Source organism: Notolepis coatsorum (assembly GCF_963971535.1).
Source record: "Notolepis coatsorum genome assembly, chromosome: 2".
NCBI classification, from domain to species: Eukaryota; Metazoa; Chordata; class Actinopteri; order Aulopiformes; family Paralepididae; genus Notolepis; species Notolepis coatsorum.
The window spans coordinates 56,293,270-56,307,379 of record NC_140166.1 but is presented as its reverse complement, the minus strand read 5'-3'; the positions used below and the strand labels follow the sequence as shown (position 1 = coordinate 56,307,379).

Genomic DNA, 14,110 nt, shown 5'->3' with positions numbered 1-14,110 from the left:
GTGTATTGAGCTGTACTGCATTCTGCAATCTGTTAATAAAGTTTTCAATCAATCAATCAATAAATCAATCAATCAATCAATCGGTCACTGTACCCATTCTGCAATCTGTTAATAAAGTTTTCAATCAATCAATCAATCAATCAATCGGTCAGGTCACGTGTACCCATTCTACAATCTGTTAATAAAGTTTTCAATCAATCAATCAGGGCCTGTGGTCACGTGTACCCATTCGGCAATCTGTTAATAAAGTTTTCAATCAATCAATCTGTTAATAAAGTTTTCAATCAATCAATCAATCAATCAATGAATCAATGAATCAATGAATCAATCAATCAATCAATCAATCAATCCCGCAGTGCAACGTGACCCAAATCATACGGCAATCTGTTAATAAAGTTTTCAATCAATCAATCAATGACCCAAATCATACGGCAATCTGTTAATAAAGTTTTCAATCAATCAATCAATCAATCCCGCAGTGCAACGTGCAACGTGACCCAAAATCACGTGACCAAAATCAGCCAATGGAAGCGAGGGGTTGCTATGTGCGGGCTTGTATGTGCGGGGCTTGTAAGCGCTGGTCTGAACGGCTGCAGCTGGGTACTATTGCATCTAGTGGCTGAATGTCATCTATAGCACCTTTAAAGATCATAGAAATAAAAAAGAAACATGCCTCTTATTGGTTGGACCTCTCCTTGTCCACTGGATCTCAGCAAGACGCAGTGCTTCACTGACCTCCATGAACTTCTCCTCCTGAGAACAGAAGCATTGTCACACAGGAGCCTGGAATGGGAACAGGTGGGGGGCTGGGGAACAGGTGGGGGGGCAGGTGGGGGGAGGTGGGGGGCTGGGGGGACAGGTGGGGGGAGGTGAACCAGGAGTTTACCTTCAGGAAGCTTTTGAGTTGGATCTCAGAGCTGTCCTCAAACTCCGCCTGGATCTGCTCCTGGTAGGAGATATCCAGGTACTGTGGGTTCACCCACTCCAGCAGCAGCGTCTCCTGAGGGAACGCAGTCAACATGAAATGGGAGAATATTTATATACAGTGAAAGCATTCGTTTTTTCATTTCGGTTTTCCTAGTCAAGGAATCAAACAGTCTGCTAGGGCTGCATGATGCGTGGCGCTAACGTTATTGTTTTAAAATGCGCAACTGTCGGAAAAACATGGCATCGATAAGAGGAATCGATAGTCACAGAGGCATGCGATTCCAGGAATCAGACAATTAGGTTCTCGATTCCCATCCCTACTGAACGCAGTCAATACACTCACTCTGAACACACAGTCAACACACGCTGAACACAGTGTGGCAACCCCAAGCCACCCCTGGGCTTGGTGATTGAAGGATGTTACGTAGCGACCCAATGGCTGGGTGCTGCCCATATTTGGGCGTCCGCTTCCGGACGCACCTGTCGCTAGAAGATCATCAGGAGTGATTATCGAATCACGGCGTGGTGCGCCTGTTGAGGAGGGGGGACTTAATGGAGCCGAGGAGCCCCCTCTCACTCACCCGTAGCAGCGCAAGGCGACAGGCCACAGAGCGGAGACGCCGCCCGGCTGACAGATTAATGCTAGAAAGCGATTATTGTTTAGTAGAAAATAAAGAGTATGATTTTGGGAACTGCAACCTGTCTGTGTGTTGTTTATTCTGCCACCCCTACACCTGGAATTGCCACAGTGGTGGAGAATGCGGGCACAGTCTACTGGCAATAAGGGGTGCAGAATAAACGACGATAGACTTTATAGAAATAAAAAAAATATATATATATAAAAATATATATATATAATAACTAAGGCTGTCAAATATATCACGTTAATATCGCGTTAACTCCCGATTCTATTAATGCCACTAATTTTTTTAACTCAAGATTAACTAAAAAAAAAATTATTTTATTTTTTTTACTAGACTTCACTCAGGTGTATTATTGATGCTCTCATTGATACTATGTTTGTTTCTGAAGTGTGTGTGTGTGTGTGTGTGTGTGTGTGTGTGTGTGTGTGTGTGTGTGTGTGTGTGTGTGTGTGTGTGTGTGTGTGTGTGTGTGTGTGTGTGTGTGTGTGTGAGATATAGAGAGAGAGGGGGGTGAGAGAGATGAGGAAGGGGCAAAAGAGAAAAAGAGCTGGGAGAGTGTGTGTGTGAGGGAGAGAGGGGGGTGTGTGATTAATCAGCCCTTGTGTGTGTGAATGTAACAAGTTCCTAACGTTTTCTTTCCCCTATTATTTCATGCACACTTTATTCATTGTTTTAAATTATTATTTTCTTTTAAGTTATTTTGTGCATCACTCTGTTTTGAATTTGATGCAAATTTGCAATGCATGAGGGTCATCCTTTTGTGTTAAATGGCTGCACAAAGCAAGCATTTGTTGACTCGCATGTTGATAAGAGTATTAAAACTTGGAACTTGAAAAAGATCTGTTTAAGGTATAAAAAAAAAAAAAAAAAAAAAAAAAGGCGATTAATCGCGAGTTAACTATGGACAATCATGCGATTAATCGAGTTAAATATTTTAATCGTTTGACAGCACTAATAATAACTAAAAGAAGCATGGACGCGCTGGTGCAGCAGCTCGTACAGGCGAACCTGGAACAACAGGCCCGGCATGAGGAGGCCCTACAAGAACAGAGGAAACAGACAGGGATGATCCAAGCGGAGCTCCAGCGGATGGCCTCTGACAGGCTGGACAAAGGTCTCACAGGGACACGGCCTAACCCCTGGGCGCTTCATCCCCAAGCTGATGGAGAAGGAGGATGTAGAAGCCTATCTCCTAGCGTTTGAGTGCACCGCCAACCGGGAGGGCTGGCCAGAGGATAACTGGGGGGGGACTGCTGGCCCCCTTCCTGTCGGGTAATGCACAAAAGGCCTACCAGGACCTGCCACCGGAGCAAGCCGAGAACTACACCCGGCTAAAGCAGGAGATTTTGGCCCGCTACGGCCATAGTCTGCAGTCCCGTGCGCAGCGTTTTCATGACTGGGTGTATGACGCACAGGCCTCCCCGCGCTCCCAGATGCACGACTTAGTCCGCATAAGCCGAGCCTGGCTAATGACCGACCCCGCAGAGCCCACTGTCTTGGAACGTATTGTTATGGACCGCTTTATTAGAGCCCTCCCTTATGACACGAAGAAACAGGCGAGTCAGGCGGACCCCCGCTCCATGGAGCAGCTAGTGAACATTGTGGAGGCCCACCAGGTAACGCAGGAGTTACTCAAAGGGGGGCGAGGGGAAAAGCCAGAGCGACTAAGAACAAGGAGGGGTCCCGATGAGCCCAGCCCAAGGGGCCGGGTAGGGAACGCAGGTGATCCCGAACTACCCCGAAGAAGGCCGCTGTTTGACCAGGACCAAAGATGCTGCTATGACTGTGGCGAGCCAGGGCATCTCCCGTGGAACTGTCCAGGCCAGGATGTGTCCATGCCATCGGCGGCAGCTTCAGACCCCCGCGGTAAAACATGCAATTATGGCGCAGCCTGTTGGGCCCATAAGGAAACGTCAGCTAAATTTTACCCGTGCGCGTCAACGACAAAGACGCGGTAGCGCTCCTGGACTTGTGTAGTGTCATAACGCTGGTTCAGCCCCATTTGGCACACTGCGACGCAGAGGCTCCGCAAGTGTCCGTGTCCTGTGTTCACGGAGACAAAAAAATGTATCCCACAGGTGGGGACTAACTCACGTCTCGGGGGGGCAGGTGGGGACTAACTCACGTCTCGGGGGGGCAGGTGGGGACTAACTCACGTCTCGGGGGGGCAGGTGGGGACTAACTCACGTCTCGGGGCAGGTGGGGACTAACTCACGTCTCGGGGCAGGTGGGGACTAACTCACGTCTCGGGGCAGGTGGGGGCTCCTCGGGACGGCAGCTTCTATGTGTCGAGACGGACGCTCCAGCGACGGGCCGTGGAACCAGCCGCTCAGAGACAGACGACACTTGTCCTCCGACAACACCTCTGCAACCTGGAGACAGCAGTGGCCTAATGGTTAGAGAAACCTGGAGACACACTCAACCTTGGAGACACAAAGTCAATTCAAGTCAAGTCAAGTCAAGAGTTTTATTTGTCACCGCATTCAAGGCATACAGTGAAATGCGGGTGGTCATGCCCGCAGCGATTGTGCAATAATACAAGTAATAAGAATAAGACATAACAGGTATAATGTACATACGTTTTAAAAAATGCATGGTAAAAGACATGCTAAGGTCCTGCGATAGTGCAATACAGTGTTAAGCTACGGATGAGGCACTGGGTCATTATGTACACTACTATACAATATACAGTTATACGGCGGCTAAGTGGCGCAGTGGACAAGACGCTCGCCACTAACTCAGGAGCTGCTGGGTTCGAGCCCAGCTCTCGCCGTTGCTACCGGCTTGGCTGGTCGTTCATACTAACACAATTGGCAGTGTTAGGGGTGGGAAAGCCGGTGGGTGGTGATTGGACGTTGTGGACGGCGACTCCTACAGGTCGGTTGGTGCGCCTGTACAGCAGAATCAGGAAGTATCGGGGGCAGCGTGAGCCTCCCACGCGTTACTCCTCGCCACTGAGAGATTGCGGTGTTCAGGTGAAAAGATGCGACGGCTGCCTCCTCGTGTACCGGAGGGGACATGTGATGCAAGGCTTGGTCCTCACTGCAGCCGACCAGTGGGAGGCATAGTCTAGCAACGTTCGAGACAGGGGAGGGGAGAATTGAAGGGAGAATTGGCGAGGCGAAATTGGGATGGGAGAAAAATAGAAAAATAAGGAGAAAAAGTGGATAAAAAATATATATATATACAATTATACTATATATCCTTATGCTATCTTGCTATATCCATCTATTACTATACAAGAACCACTCCCGTTTTTTTTTTTTTTTAAGTGACCTTTCCATTGTGTAAAGTGACCGTTGAGTGTGAGCAGCATGTGTGTGTTCGTGCTAAAGTGACTGTTAGTGTGTGAGCGTGTACAGTGTGTGTGTTGTGTGTGTGCTCATGTGTGCTTGTGTGTGGAGAGTTCAGTGTTCAAGACTCTGATGGCCTGGGGGAAGAAGCTGAGCCGAAGTCAACCCTGGAGACACAAACTCAACCCTGGAGACACAAACTCAACCTCTGAGACACAAACTCAACCCTGGAGACACAAACTCAACCTCTGAGACAAAAACTTAACCCTGGAGACACAAACTCAACCTCTGAGACACAAACTCAACCTCTGAGACACAAACTCAACCTCTGAGACACAAACTCAAACCTGAAGACACAAACTCAACCACGGAGACAAACTCAATTCTGGAGACACAAACTCAAATCTACAAACTCAAACCTGGTGACAAACTAAATCCTGGAGACACAAACTCAACTGGTTCTAGGCCTCACCTGCACCTTGTGTATAGTTTACCTTTACTTATAGTATATACTCAGACCCTCACCTACACCTTGTGTATACGGTTTACTTTTACACATAGTATATATGTGCCCAGGTATGGACTTCAGGGTCATGTTGAGGGATCTTCATTTTTTTTTTTTTTACATATTATGAAAGTACAGATTCATACCTTCAAAATAAGCCATCACTTGAACATTTTGGTGGGATACTTTGCAAGCTACTTCCTATGATTCATGGTGATTATCACAAAACGTATTCAGAGATAATAGCCTTCAAGAGACGAGCAGGCTATTCAGTGACAATAGTGAAACAACTACAACACTACCCAGAAGTCATTGTAATCCATGGCCCCCCTCTCTCTAGGGCAATTAACACCTGGCAGCTTTCCAGTCTGAGGCTCTTTGTTATTAAAATGAGTCTGGTGACTGGTAGTGGTAGTGAAAGGGACCCTGATAATAAACAAGAAACTTAATCAAGTTTCAAGATTTTATTAGCATTTAAAATAACACGAGATAAAAATAGACATGCTAAAGTCAATGTTCAATGTTCTGATGGCCTCTCCAGAAGCATTTAGATGTAAATACATGTAGTGTGGTAGTGAAAGACACAACAACTAGGTTAACCTTCTGTAGTCTGGTAGTGAAAGGTTAACCTTCTGTAGTGTGGTAGTGAAAGGGTTAACCTTCTGTAGTGTGGTAGTGAAAGGTTAACCTTCTGTAGTGTGGTAGTGAAAGGTTAACCTTCTGTAGTGTGGTAGTGAAAGGGTTAACCTTCTGTAGTGTGGTAGTGAAAGGGACCCTGATAATAAACAAGAGACAAAATCAAGTTTCAAGATTTTATTAGCATTTAAAATAACACGAGATAAAAATAGACATGCTAAAGTCAATGTTCAATGTTCTGATAGCCTCTCCAGAAGCATTTAGATGTAAATACATGTAGTGTGGTAGTGAAAGACACAACAACTAGGTTAACCTTCTGTAGTCTGGTAGTGAAAGGTTAACCTTCTGTAGTGTGGTAGTGAAAGGGTTAACCTTCTGTAGTGTGGTAGTGAAAGGTTAACCTTCTGTAGTGTGGTAGTGAAAGGTTAACCTTCTGTAGTGTGGTAGTGAAAGGGTTAACCTTCTGTAGTGTGGTAGTGAAAGGGACCCTGATAATAAACAAGAGACAAAATCAAGTTTCAAGATTTTATTAGCATTTAAAATAACACGAGATAAAAATAGACATGCTAAAGTCAATGTTCAATGTTCTGATGGCCTCTCCAGATGATCACCGTGGTCTTTTTGTATTGTAGATTTGTATCGCCCCGAAGAAATAGTTTGTGTAAGCACGTTGTCTTTTTTTGGAAAACGATTTATTTCCGATAGTCCATTCTGACTTTCGACCAAAAGCCTGGAGCTGCGCCATAATAATCAAGTCTTTATGATCCTCTTCGAGAGCCGCTATCTCAAAACGCCTTGTGTAAACTTCATCACGGTCCAATTTTGTGATACATGACCGCCGATTAAGAATGTCATTTTCTTTATCAACCTGGACGCATTTACAAGTAAATCGCAAAAGTCTTTCCATTTGGCGTTCGTGGTTCTCGTCAGATTCAACTTCCACAACGCACATTACGTGTTCTACCTTGTCTCCAAATCCGTTAGGTGTGTTGTCACCATCATCAGATTCTGGCTCTGCCTCGTCTTCAAATCCGTTAGTTTTGTCACCATCACCACCATCACCATCATTTTCTGGCTCTGCCTCGTCTTCAATAGTGTTGTCACCATCATCATCATCTGCCTCTAACTCGTCACAACTGTCTTCTTCTTCTGAACCAGAATCTGAGTTTCTTTTTGGATTTTTCTTCTGCGGAAAGAAATCCGTGATGAATGTTCCTAAAGCGCGTTCGTCTTCAACACAGTGTGCTCCGAAGTGAGCAAACCGGTTTAATGCCTCGGCAAGTGCCCTCGCTGTGGGTTGCTGACTGGGTTCCATGGTGACTGGCAAACATGCACTGCCCTGCTCTCTGTTTAATACTCACCGATCAATGGCATCAACTTAATGACGTCACCGCCTGACCAATAAGCATTTAGATGTAAATACATGTAGTGTGGTAGTGAAAGACACAACAACTAGGTTAACCTTCTGTAGTGTGGTAGTGAAAGGTTAACCTTCTGTAGTGTGGTAGTGACGGATAAAAAAACGGATAAATAGTTTTTTTCACCATATTTCTAATATTTATTTTGGCTAAATACCAATTATAAATATCTCGACGAATTACCTCTGAATATGAATCAAAAAAAAATATTAAAGATTCGCTCACTAGTTCTACCAGAAACGGAGTTGAGGCGAAGCATTACTAAGCTTCTGTAGTGTGGCAGTGAAAGGGTTAACGCGCCCTCATCGCGCCGCAGCGCAGTTTACATCAGGGCCCCCACAATAATGAAAAAGCCGATGAAAAAGCCATTTTTTATCACTCCGTTTCCGTATTAAATTAATTTACTTTTAGCCATTAGGTTGGAAAAAATGCACCCTACCGAAATTCGTTCGCTCATAAAATTCGAACTGTGTTTTAATGGTTTTTAATTAAGTTAAAACACACGTTTTATAAAGGCCGTAAAGGCCTCTTTTTTTTAATCTTTTTTTTAGACACTGCGTTACGTTGCTTATAAATCATCTGAACTTATAACATTAAGATAGTGTATTAATAGTGTGTTATTCTAAAGCTAATGACGTCTGTGTGTTAACACCTATTAAGTACAGTACTTAACCCCTGTGGACAGGCCCCACAGCCCGCGCGTGTAGTTTTTTCTCCTCACTTGGAAGAAAATTTGTGGAACTATTATAACAATAATTACCTCATTTACAAGTTGTATTTAAGTTTGCAACTAAGGGCAAATAAGGGAACACATCAATGACAATTCAAATATGTAAAAAAAATCAAGATATCGATTTTTAGGATTTTCTAAACAGCAAGACATTTTCTTCATTTCAGAGCACCTCCCCCTTTGCGGATCAAATCGGGTTTGGTCACGGCGAGTCACATATTCAGATTACATTTCTTTATTTATTGCAAATATTTATTGTCCAGTTTAGCACACATTTATGGAAGTGGATACGGATCAGCTAGCCTAGCTGTTGGCCATAAAAAACGTCTCAGAGTTTTTTTTTTTATCCACTTTTTTCTCCCATTTTCTATATTTTCTCCCATCCCAATTCCGTATCATCCAATTCAACCCTCCCCTGTCACGAACGCTGTTTCTTGCCTCCCACAAGCCGGCTGCAATGTGGACTAAGTCATACATAGCACAAGTCCCCTCCGGTACTTGAGGTAACAGCAGTCGCATCTTTTCACCTGCGCAGCTCGATCTCTCAGTGGCGAGGAGTAACGCGTGGGAGGCTCACGCTGCCCCCGACACTTCCTGATTCTACTGCGCAGGCGCACCAACCAACCTGTAGGAGTCGCTGTCCACAACGCCCGATCCCCACCCATCAGTTTCCCACCCCCTAATACGGCCAATGTGTATTAGTACGGACGACCAGCTAAACTGAAAGCAAATGTGGAGCGCTGGGCTCGAACAGGCAAGCCCAGCGTCTCCAGATTTCGTGGAGAGCGCCTTGCTCACTACGCCACGAAGCCGCCCAAACGTCTCCCTGAGTTTTAAGCTAGGCTAGTGGTCCGTATCCGCTTCCATTCATTTGTGCTAAGCTCGGCTACCTTGCAGCCAGATAACTTTCTACTGAACCGAGAGGAAACCGATATCCTCTCGTCTGACTGTGGAGAAGACGGTAAGCACATTTACCATAATGTTGGCGTGTTCATTTAAGACAAAGTACCATATAAGTTCACTCCCAACAGTTGTGATTGGAGCATGGAGAAGAGAGGGGCGGGGCTTGGGGCGTACCTGGTGGAAGGAGACGGGTGAGACTTCAAAGAGCAGCAGCGTGTTCCAGGAAGGAACCAGAGACTTCACCACGCGCTGTGGCAGGAAGTGACCTGACGGGAAACAGAGCGACATGAGATCACACCACGCGCTGTGGCAGGAAGTCACCGGACCTACTGTTGGTCTGGGGAGGGTGTAGACTACCACATACTGCCCTACTGTCTGTCTGGGGAGGGTGTAGACTACCACATGCTGACCTACTGTCAGTCTGGGGAGGGTGTAGACTACCACATGCTGTCCTACTGTCGGTCTGGGGAGGGTGTAGACTACCACATGCTGTCCTACTGTCTGTCTGGGGAGGGTGTAGACCAGGGCTATTCAACTGGCGGCCCGCCAATGATTACATGATAATAAAAAAAAATAAAAAAAAATAGAAATATATATTTTCTTTTAATTTTTCTTTTTTTTCTTTTCATGTCAACGTTAACACGCACAATTGAGCCAAAAGCCACTCAATTAATGACAGATTTCATTGATAAATTGAGGGAAAACTTTGCAAGTCGATTTGATGAATTTGACATGTCCAGAGAATTGATGCATTTTGTGAGCAACCCATTTGCCAATGTAGCTGCTATTTCCACAAAAGGACAAGAGTTCCTTGCATCACTTCACATTGATGAAGGTCTCCTGCAACTTGAAATAATTGACATGCAAGCATCATCTGTTCTGAAGCAGGCACTTGAGAATGAATCCACCACAACATTTTGGATAAAGTGTATTCATGTCAAGACATTCCCCAAAATAAAAACGCTGGCAATATCTGTGCTAACAATGTTTGGCTGAACATACACCTGTGAATCCAGTTTCTCTCACATGAATGCCATTAAAACAAGCAACCGTGCCTCCTTGACAAATGAGCATTTGCATCACTGTTTGCGGGTAGCCCTCACTTCCTATGAACCCTTTTTCTCTGCCATTGCCCAGTCAAAGAAGTGCAATCGCTCTCATTAGATGTGTGTATGTAGGCTAGGCCTGTCTGCCCCCCACCCCCCTGATGTTTGAGAGTTAAGAGTGGACAATAAGTGCTAATAAGATGCTGTGATTTGCTGTTGTTGCACAGACATGAAGCACTTTTTCATAAGCTCAGCTGCACTATAAATGTGTTTTTTTGTTCAAGTGTTGATGTTAGAATGTTCAGATGCACATCATGCACTTGTTTGTTTTTTATTTTATTTTTATATTGAAATGTTGAAGAGATGTTGCAGTTGTTGCACAGTCATAAATGAAGCACTTTTTGCAGGAGATGTTGCAGATGTGGCACATAAATGAAGCACTTTTTTTGAAAAGTATACTACTTTTGCAATGTAGTTAAATAAAAGTTGTGAAAATGTGGTTGCGTGTTGTGTCAAGTGTACATATATTCATAGCACGGGGAGGCGCCGTGGCAGTCCGGCCCCTGGCCCCTTGGGTTTCTGACAATGTGGCCCCCTGAACAATTTAGTTGAATAGCCCTGGTGTAGACTACCACATGCTGCCCTACTGTCAGTCTGGGGAGGGTGTAGACTACCACATGCTGCTCTACTGTCAGTCTGGGGAGGGTGTAGACTACCACATGCTGCCCTACTGTCGGTCTGGGGAGGGTGTAGACTACCACATGCTGCCCTACTGTCAGTCTGGGGAGGGTGTAGACTACCACATGCTGCCCTACTGTCGGTCTGGGGAGGGTGTAGACTACCACATGCTGCCCTACTGTCGGTCTGGGGAGGGTGTAGACTACCACATGCTGCCCTACTGTCTGTCTGGGGAGGGTGTAGACTACCACATGCTGCCCTACTGTCAGTCTGGGGAGGGTGTAGAACTACCACATGCTGCCCTACTGTCGGTCTGGGGAGGGTGTAGACTACCACATGCTGCCCTACTGTCGGTCTGGGGAGGGTGTAGACTACCACATGCTGCCCTACTGTCCGTCTGGGGAGGGTGTAGACTACCACATGCTGCCCTACTGTCCGTCTGGGGAGGGTGTAGACTACCACATGCTGCTCTACTGTCAGTCTGGGGAGGGTGTAGACTACCACATGCTGCCCTACTGTTGGTCTGAGGAGGGTGTAGACTACCACATGCTGCCCTACTGTCGGTCTGGGGAGGGTGTAGACTACCACATGCTGCTCTACTGTCAGTCTGGGGAGGGTGTAGACTACCACATGCTGCCCTGCTGTCGGTCTGGGGAGGGTGTAGACTACCACATGCTGCCCTACTGTCGGTCTGGGGAGGGTGTAGACTACCACATGCTGCCCTACTGTCTGCCTGGGGAGGGTGTAGACTACGACATGCTGCCCTACTGTCTGCCTGGGGAGGGTGTAGACTACCACATGCTGCCCTACTGTCAGTCTGGGGAGGGTGTAGACTACCACATGCTGCTCTACTGTCAGTCTGGGGAGGGTGTAGACTACCACATGCTGCCCTACTGTCGGTCTGGGGAGGGTGTAGACTACCACATGCTGCCCTACTGTCTGCCTGGGGAGGGTGTAGACTACCACATGCTGCCCTACTGTCAGTCTGAGGGTGTAGACTACCACATGCTGCCCTACTGTCTGTCTGGGGAGGGTGTAGACTACCACATGCTGCCCTACTGTCAGTCTGGGGAGGGTGTAGACTACCACATGCTGCCCTACTGTCAGTCTGGGGAGGGTGTAGACTACCACATGCTGCCCTACTGTCGGCCTGGGGAGGGTGTAGACTACCACATGCTGCCCTACTGTCTGTCTGAGGAGGGTGTAGACTCCGATACATATGGAGTCGCCAGCCTCTTTTCAACCGATAGCGAGGAGTTTCACTGGGGGAATGTAACACGTGCAGAGGTTCACGCTATTTCTCCCAGATCCCCTCCCTGCTGAACAGGCACCCGACCGACCAGTAGGAGATGCTGTTTGCAACGACCAGGACACACACCCCACTGGCTTCCCAGCTGCGATTACTGCCAATTGTGTTGGTCGGGACGACGGCCCCAAGCCGGAGGTATCGCTGACAGCTTATTATTGTCGAATGTAATGTTCAGGGTTTGTACACCTTTTCCAAGGCAAAATGCAAGCACTTTTCAAGCATTTTCAAGGTGCATTTTCAAGATTTTCCAGCATCTTATGCGGCTGTGGTAAATTAAATATTTACTCAAAATGATTATTTCACTTCTTCCATCACATTAAATCAGATGTTATTGTGCTAAACAACCAAAATTATGTAGACTTGGCATCATATATAACTGATATATAGCTGAGCCGATGTGTTATGCAGTATGTCGTGTATGTCATAAATGTCATGATGAATTGAACATGGGGGACCCTGATGTAAACAAGACGAAAGTATTGCTCTGGTCTGCATCCCCTTAATAATTGTGTGTATTGAGCCGTACTGTATTGTACCCATTCTGCAATCTGTTAATAAAGTTTTCAGGGAAGAGAAATGAGGAGCTATCCCAAATGTGGTGAGGTATGCCACTTTATTCTCCCCACAAGTAAATTGCTTTGCTATCTCACTGTCAGGAAACATTGTTTGAAACATGGCCCCCATGTCATTACATGAATGGTAGGAATAGTGGCTGGTTACAGCTTTTGTTGCCCAGCATATTTCAGCTTGAAGTGTTGGATTAGAGGTAACAAATGATTTAATGGTGCCTGTGGTGTTGCTGGTTGACTGGTTCTTGGATGAGCCTGGGGATGGTAGAGGGGCAACTCCACTGCAAGCTCCTCCACTGGCTGCTCTGGCTCTCACTACACTGCTGGTTGTTGATGTGGATGTAGCTGTGCTGCTTGATGCATTGCTTGTCTGCTGGAAATAATCCACTAATGCAGGACCTGGATTTAGACGTGCTTTCATCAGAATTTGATGCTTCTTCCCTAAATAAAAAGGAGCAGCATGTTATAAATAAAACAAAGTGTTTTATTAATTTAATCTCACTGGTTGCACTTAACTTTAAGAGTATTTATTGTTTAATGTTGACATCTAATCTAAATGGATCATTATGATATTATAAATGTATATTTCATTTTCATTTATAGGCTACTGCCTATGAATTTTAGACTGAGCCTAATGATGGCCTGGAATGAACCAACTACCTTAACATTATTATCCATGTAATTAACTGTAAAGGTCACGTTAGCTGTTAGATTGCATATTCCATAAATAAACATGCTAAAATTGGCCTGGCTCGTCACGTTTGATTGAAAACGTTATTAACAGATTGCAGAATGGGTACTATGGCTCAATACACACAATTGTTAAGGGGATGCAGACCAGAGAAATACTTTCGTCTTGTTTACATCAGGGTCCGCCATTTTCAATTCATCATAACATTTATGACATACACGACATACAGGTAGACAGTACGTTACTGCGTTCCAGACTACAACTGCTCCACACCAGTTCCACACCAGTCTCCGTAAATGTTCCGTTATAAAAATAAAATACCATTTCAATACACAACAAGTTTTCGTGTTTTGAAATACATGAAAGGAAATTAGCTAACGTTGATTTGCCTAACGTTACATGCTACAACACTGCGGTGAAAAACAGAGTCCGGTAAACACGAGTTTGTAATTCCATTGGTGTATTTTGCCTGTTACTTGACTATTTCGATTATTGAAGTGGTATTTTTATAACAAACATTTACGGAGACAGGTGTGGACTGTGGAGCACTTGTAGTCTCGAACTTAGTTACCTGGCGAGCCAGGCCGAGACACGTTAATAACACCCATGGCTCAGTGGCTCACCTTTCAACGTGGCTCGAACGTGCAGACTCCCCCAATCCCCATGGTAAAAATCTTCAAGTCCTTTCTGCATATTTTGCACACGGCTACTCGAGGATGTTCTCCTCTGAATTATATTTGATATCTCCGAGCCAGAGCTCA

The 14,110-nt window shown here is 45.5% G+C and overlaps 1 protein-coding gene across 1 annotated transcript in view; it reads right to left on the bottom strand.

Annotated features, from left to right (window-relative positions):
* ogfod1 (2-oxoglutarate and iron-dependent oxygenase domain containing 1) overlaps positions 1-14,110 on the bottom strand; it is a gene marked incomplete at its 3' end in the record, with an annotated part of 54,014 nt that overhangs the window by 19,004 nt on the left and 20,900 nt on the right. Inside the window, exons 6-9 of the mRNA XM_084307638.1 lie at positions 9,231-9,322; positions 3,815-3,943; positions 887-1,000; positions 674-753 (exon numbers count right to left, since the gene is read on the bottom strand). Coding sequence (XP_084163764.1) covers positions 674-753; positions 887-1,000; positions 3,815-3,943; positions 9,231-9,322 — 415 coding nt within the window. The remainder of the gene's footprint in view (positions 1-673; positions 754-886; positions 1,001-3,814; positions 3,944-9,230; positions 9,323-14,110) is intronic.